At 43.6% G+C, this 6,181-nt stretch overlaps 1 protein-coding gene across 1 annotated transcript in view; it reads left to right on the forward strand.

The window, feature by feature from the left end:
- Nucleotides 1-6,181, forward strand: part of GK5 (glycerol kinase 5 (putative)) — a 38,643-nt gene that overhangs the window by 24,851 nt on the left and 7,611 nt on the right. The window contains exons 7-11 of the mRNA XM_018560363.1: nucleotides 502-563; nucleotides 4,546-4,619; nucleotides 4,715-4,775; nucleotides 4,904-5,030; nucleotides 5,137-5,241. Coding sequence (XP_018415865.1) covers nucleotides 502-563; nucleotides 4,546-4,619; nucleotides 4,715-4,775; nucleotides 4,904-5,030; nucleotides 5,137-5,241 — 429 coding nt within the window. The remainder of the gene's footprint in view (nucleotides 1-501; nucleotides 564-4,545; nucleotides 4,620-4,714; nucleotides 4,776-4,903; nucleotides 5,031-5,136; nucleotides 5,242-6,181) is intronic.

Genomic DNA, 6,181 nt, shown 5'->3' on the forward strand with positions numbered 1-6,181 from the left:
ATATTTAGTTTGCTAGTTTGAAACCATTGCCTAGGGCTTTTTGTATTGCATTGTGCTTTCTTTTATGATCACAGGAAGTGACAAGGACACATTTTTGGCAAGACCACCACGTATTTTCTGTGCTTGCTGAAAATGTCCGTAGCCTAAAAAGGGAATTCAGCCATCACATTAAGGGACTGGTTAGATGAAATGTTTGTTTTTGGGTGTAGATAAACTTGTATTGGTAAAGAGGATGGGTGTTCATGGATTTGAGCAAATAAGGCTCGACGCTTGTTTCTGCCATAGGTATTGGCTATATAAAGATAATTTTTTTTTTTTATAAAGATGATATATCATCCAGCTTCCGGGGTTTGGATTGAATCTATGACTACAGTGTGTCAGAGCATGTAGGTGTGGAAGAATGGAAGTCTACAGTATTTTTATGTATGGTTAGAGGCTAAATGGAAATGTAAAAAAAAAACTGTTACAGTACAATAAAAAAAATATTTTTATGTATTACAGGATCTGTTCATGCCACAGACTATTCAAATGCCAGTGGGACAGCAATTTTTGACCCTTACTTGGTAAGTAATTGCAAACAATGAATATTTACAGTTACCTCGCATTGATATTCAACCAGCTGCGCACTTTAAACAGAAAACCTGTATCGATCACTTTTTCTCATTAAAATGGTATGCCGCGCACTAACGAATCGCAAATGGATTCCTGAAACCAATAAATTATAAATCATATCCTGCAAGTAACATCAATTCAATTAGTGGGTTCCCCCATCCCTACTTTACCGCAATTGATACACTATAATCACCTAAATCGCATCAGTACATCAATAAAAGAGATTTTATAAAAATGCCAAAATGCTTTTGTATCGCATTGATCCAATTGGCAGTTTCAGCTACCGCTGCTGTGCCACAATTAATATTCTATCACAATCACGTTATTACTTTATAACAATCGCATTAATATTATTATGCAAATTCCTTCCCAATCTTGTGGTGCAATAACTAACACTCCTCGGTGTACAATTGAGTTACGTTCCGATAAACCCATCGTAAAGCGATCGTACCGCAAATCAGGGAGTTGTATACATGAGATATTCAACACTTTATTATCAAGTACAGTAGGTTTTTCTCCATCTGTAGGTTAATGTAAGTGTTTTAGGCGAGTTTACGGTAGGCTAAGCTGTGATATATACAGTACAGTATGCACTGAGTGGCCAGATTATTATGACCACCTGACGTTTGTAGGCAAATTAGCTATAATTTCGCGCTGAAGTTGCTAGAGGGCCAGACCATTATAAATAGGGAAGCAGGTTGGTTACCACGACAGTAGAAGTGATTTGTTTCTGAAGATATGGGTAAACAACGCGATTTAACAGCCTTTGAACGTGGGATGATTGTTGGCGCTCGGAGCCATGGAGCGAGTATCAGCAAAACAGCAGAATTCGTTAAATGTTCAAGAGCAGCTGTTAAAGTGTTTAAAGACTGGACTGTCATCCGAAAATCTGGGTCTGAAAGTGCGAATTGTGGCCGTCAGCGACTAGTCAATGTTAGGGCAGAACGGAGAGTGGCAAGACTGGTACAAGACAACAGAAGGGCAACAGTGCCTCAAATATTGCAAAACTTAATCAGGGATCCTCTCAAATGATCTCTGAACGCACTGTTCGCCGTACACTGCATCGTATGGGATATGGAAGCCAAAGGCCTGTTCGAACACCTTTGCTGTCTGCAGTTAACAAGATAAAACGTCTCCAATTCGCACAGGAACACAAGGATTGGACAGTCGAGCATTGGAAAAAAGTAATGTGGTCCGATGAATCACGTTTCCAGTTGCATCATGCAGATGGCAGAGTGAGAATTTGGCGGGAACAGCATGAAAGCATGCACCCCACATGCATGAGTACAACCCTTCAAGCTGGTGGGGGCAGTGTTATGGTTTGGGGCATGTTTTCCTGGCATGATTTGGCCCGTTTAATTCGTGTGGAACAACGTCTGAATAGTACAACATACCAAAGTATTGTTGCTGATCAAGTTCTTCCTATCATGTTGATGGCGTATCCCAATGGAGATGGCTTCTTCCAACAAGACAATGCGCCATGCCACGGTGCTCGTATTGTGCAGGAGTGGTTTCAAGAACATGAGGGAGACTTTACCTTGCTTCGGTGGACCCCACAATCACCAGATCTCAATCCAATTGAGCATTTGTGGGAGGAAGTTGAAAGAGCCATCAGGCAGCTGGTTCCACAACCATTAAATCTCGCAGAACTGGACAGTGCTATTCATCAGGCATGGTGTCAGATTCCTCGCATCACCTTTCAACATATCGTGAAGTCAATGCCAAGAAGAATCGCCGCAGTATTGAAGGCAAAAGGTGGCCCAACGAAGTACTGATGGGGTGGTCATAATAATCTGGCCACTCAGTGTATACAAAACCCAAGGAGCAATCTGTACACAGTATATATACTTTGCTATCTTATACGATTTGTAAAGTTGAAAAATTGTAAACCGAACGATCATAACCTGAGGAGCATCTGTATATAGAGCGACCATGCGCATTAACATTTAAACCGACTAAACAATGTGTAAAGTGCTGAAGATCAAACGGAAGTGACAAGTGCAGATAAGATACAAAGTGCTAATGTGTATCAAAACACTTCAAAGTCTATATAAGTCGAGTCACGGCCACTTTTCTTCTTCCTCTGTCTGGACTCCTTCTGCACTATAATTAACGGCATATACCCAGCAATCAGTAATATATGACTTACAGTGCACATGCGGCCTCCAGTATATAGGGCGTACCACCCACAAATTGGGGGCTAGACCTAGGGAATATATGTATGTATGTATGTATGTATGTAAGCAGAGTTTTAACTACATCAGGGCCACCAATTGTCAAAAAAACGTCCTGTACTGATTAGTCAACTCAAAAGAACATAGCTGCTGCTGCCTTTTTCTTGTAATCATTTTAAACAGCCGGCGATGGCTGGTTTTAGATGCAAGCGATCCGGTGGCTACACAGCCGCCAGATCGCTTGTACAGTGCGGCGGAATGTGTGCCCACTCTGCTGTCGGCTACCCAGTTTCTGCTGTTCTCCGTGTGGGCCCGGGACCTGCACAGCGGGTCTCCCCACATTGATCAGAGGGAGATCAGCAAGCTTCTAGCCACTGATCTCCCTTCGATCACTGGAAGTAATGCGTATTACATCACTTCCGTTGTCACTGTACACCTTCTACGGCTCTTAGAGCCAGAAGATAAAGGTGGTGAAGCAGATCTCTGCTTCATCAGCTTGTTTGGGGTCCGTAGGTGACATTAGGGGGAAAGACTCCTGCTGTCTCCATAAAGAGGACCTGTCGCATCCTATTTGCTGTTACAAAGGGGGCTCGTCAGCCCATATGTGATAGCAATAAAGTTAAGTGAAAAATAAAAAAAATTAGTCACAAATAAAGAAAAGAAAAAAAGAAGCCGTGTGCAAATATTAAGAAATGGCTCCGGGCAGCAAGTGGTTAAGGATCATTGCTTTTCTAACCACCACAAGAGATACCACAAGGAGGAACATTTACAATTTGAGGGATTGAACATATACACAGACGTATTCTTCCCCATGGTCCCGGTGTGTGTTATAAAGCAGTCACCGCTCCAAGCTCGCTCCTGTGATAGACTACAATCTCACGTTTAGTTTGCTAATTTGTATTGTTACTGTAGTCCATCATGTGAGTGAGCTTGGAGCAGTGGCTGCTTTACAACACACACAAGGAACATGGGAAACAAAAGTAGTCACCCTCCTGAAGGAACGACATTGTCCGCACCAATTCGGAGATAATTTGAGGATCTACAGCCGAGTGATACAAAACACTGCGTCGTCCTGAAACTTTTTTCTATGTGTTCATGCAATTAAGAATAACTTTGTATTTTGAAGCAATCTTGCAAGTGTGCTGATGACATACCTTATCCAGTGGTACACCACAACATGGGATAAGGAAGGCTTCCCTGACAGATAATTTATTGAGACTTTGCATTGCTTCCTCTGTCATGCCCTGACAAGGATTACCTAAGTGTAGTTAAGAAAACCAGTAACCTTTGCAAAGCTTGTGATAAGTTGATGAGTGCGTTTTGCATTTGTTTTGCTTGACTGACTTGGTGCAGTGGCACATTGGGGGTCTCAGCTGCCGTTGTGATGTGTGGGGTCCCTTGTGTGTCCCTGGGCCTTTAAGGGGGTTTGGCTGCCTCCTGGCTAATCTGCACCCAATTTTATGTTTTGCTACATGTGCTCCAAGATGGAGACTCTCATAGTTTAGAGTTAGGAATGCACTACATAGAGGGGCCTTGACGAGGCAGTGCGGCTTTCACATTTTCTGCAGAAGACGTGTTTTTTAACCTCAGCGGTTAGACAGGCTTTTTTGCAGCCTGGTTGGTGAGTGTGCTGGGAAACGTTTTGCTGTTGTACTGTATAAAGCCCTTCCATGTGCACCTTGCTTTAAAGCTGGTGATAAGTTGATGACGTTTGCCATTTTGTTTGCTTTTCAATGCTTTGTCTCCACTTCTGTTACAGATGAGTTGGAGCTCTTTTCTCTGCTCTTTACTGTCCATCCCCCTCTCTATATTTCCTCGTGTTGAGGACACCAGGTAAGGTCAGACATATTTCACTTCTTTATCATCATGCAATGTCATGCAGCCAGTCTCTTTCATGGTCATTATGACATCATGTTCTGTGTCTGCAGCCACAGCTTTGGAGTGGTGAATCCCAGCATATTTGGAACGCCGATCCCCATTCGGGCATTGGTGAGTGATTTATAACTAGTTCTTAAGCAGATTTATAATCTGGTCTACCAGATGCCTCTGATTTATGGAAACTTGAAAATGGATAATACACCCATAGGTCACTGCGGTTGCCTCTTCTCTCCTGACAGGTGGCTGACCAGCAAGCTGCCATGTTTGGCCAGTGTTGTTTTGACGTGGGAGATGTAAAGCTAACAATGGGAACAGGAACATTTATGGGAATCAACACGGGTACCAATCTTCACACCTCTATAGCAGGTAGATGACAGTAAGAAATGTATTTTCTTAGCAGTTGTATGCCAGGCTCAAATTACAAAGGATGATGTTTTGTATGTGAAATATTCATCTGTTTCCCATCTGACAGGTCTGTATCCCCTGGTTGGCTGGAAGATTGGCAATGAAGTGGTGTGTTTAGCAGAGGGCAATGCCTCAGATACCGGAACTGCTATAAAGTGGGCACATGAGCTTAGTAAGTCATAAGTCACATAATTGAAGTCCAGGTGAATGGAGAGTAGACTAATCACCCTATCTGGTCTTTCTACTGCCCTTTTACATAGGGTACCCCCACAAATTGATATGGGCAAGATCATTTATAAACTGGCATGATCTTACAGGAACTAACGTTTATGTAAGCTGACCTTGCAATGCCCTTCACATGTATTAAGCTGTTTTAGCACAACAAACTCATTGGGGGTCTTCCATACATACTCTATTGTAGGTACCGTTGTATGCCTTGCATGGCCAGTTTGGGCCTACCCATTGATAATCAATCCTCTGCACACTGGCATTCAAACATGTGGCCATTGGTTTTCTTTTTTCATTCTTTATTTTATTTGTATTTATTGATCCTGCTAGTCAGTGGCGTCGCTACAGGGGGGCTAGGTTATCACTTGCCCCCCCACTAACAGTGGCGGCAGTCCCGGCGCTAGCGCAAGAGAAATGGAATCCCTGCCCCAGCAGATAACTGTGCCCGGGACGGTTATCACACGGATATCTGCTGGGACTGGGGTTCTCCCCGCTGCAGCCTCACAGACTGTCAGCGGTTTCTCCCTACAGGCTGTAGGGAGAAACCGCTGACAGTCTGACCCCCACGCCCGCCCGCAGTCTACTCGCCTCTCTGCGGCGTCTGTGCTCCTCTCCTGCTGACAGCCGTGCAATCGTCTTCATTCCAGCATAGCCAGCCTGCTATTGGCTCTTTTAAATTGCAGTAGCCAATAACAGGCTGGCTATTGCACCCGCCCACTGCCTGCTGTCAATCAACAGAGGTGGACCTGATAGAAAACATCAGGTCCCTCCTCTGCTGATTGACAGCAGGCAGTGGGTGCAGTAGCCAGCCTGTTTTTGGCTATTGCAATTTGAAATATCCAATAGCAGGCTGGCTATTGCTTCCAGCAATGAAGTAAAAAAAA

This window comes from Nanorana parkeri, unplaced genomic scaffold (assembly GCF_000935625.1).
Source record: "Nanorana parkeri isolate BGI_ZX_2015 unplaced genomic scaffold, ASM93562v1 scaffold452, whole genome shotgun sequence".
In the NCBI taxonomy this organism is placed as follows: domain Eukaryota; kingdom Metazoa; phylum Chordata; class Amphibia; order Anura; family Dicroglossidae; genus Nanorana; species Nanorana parkeri.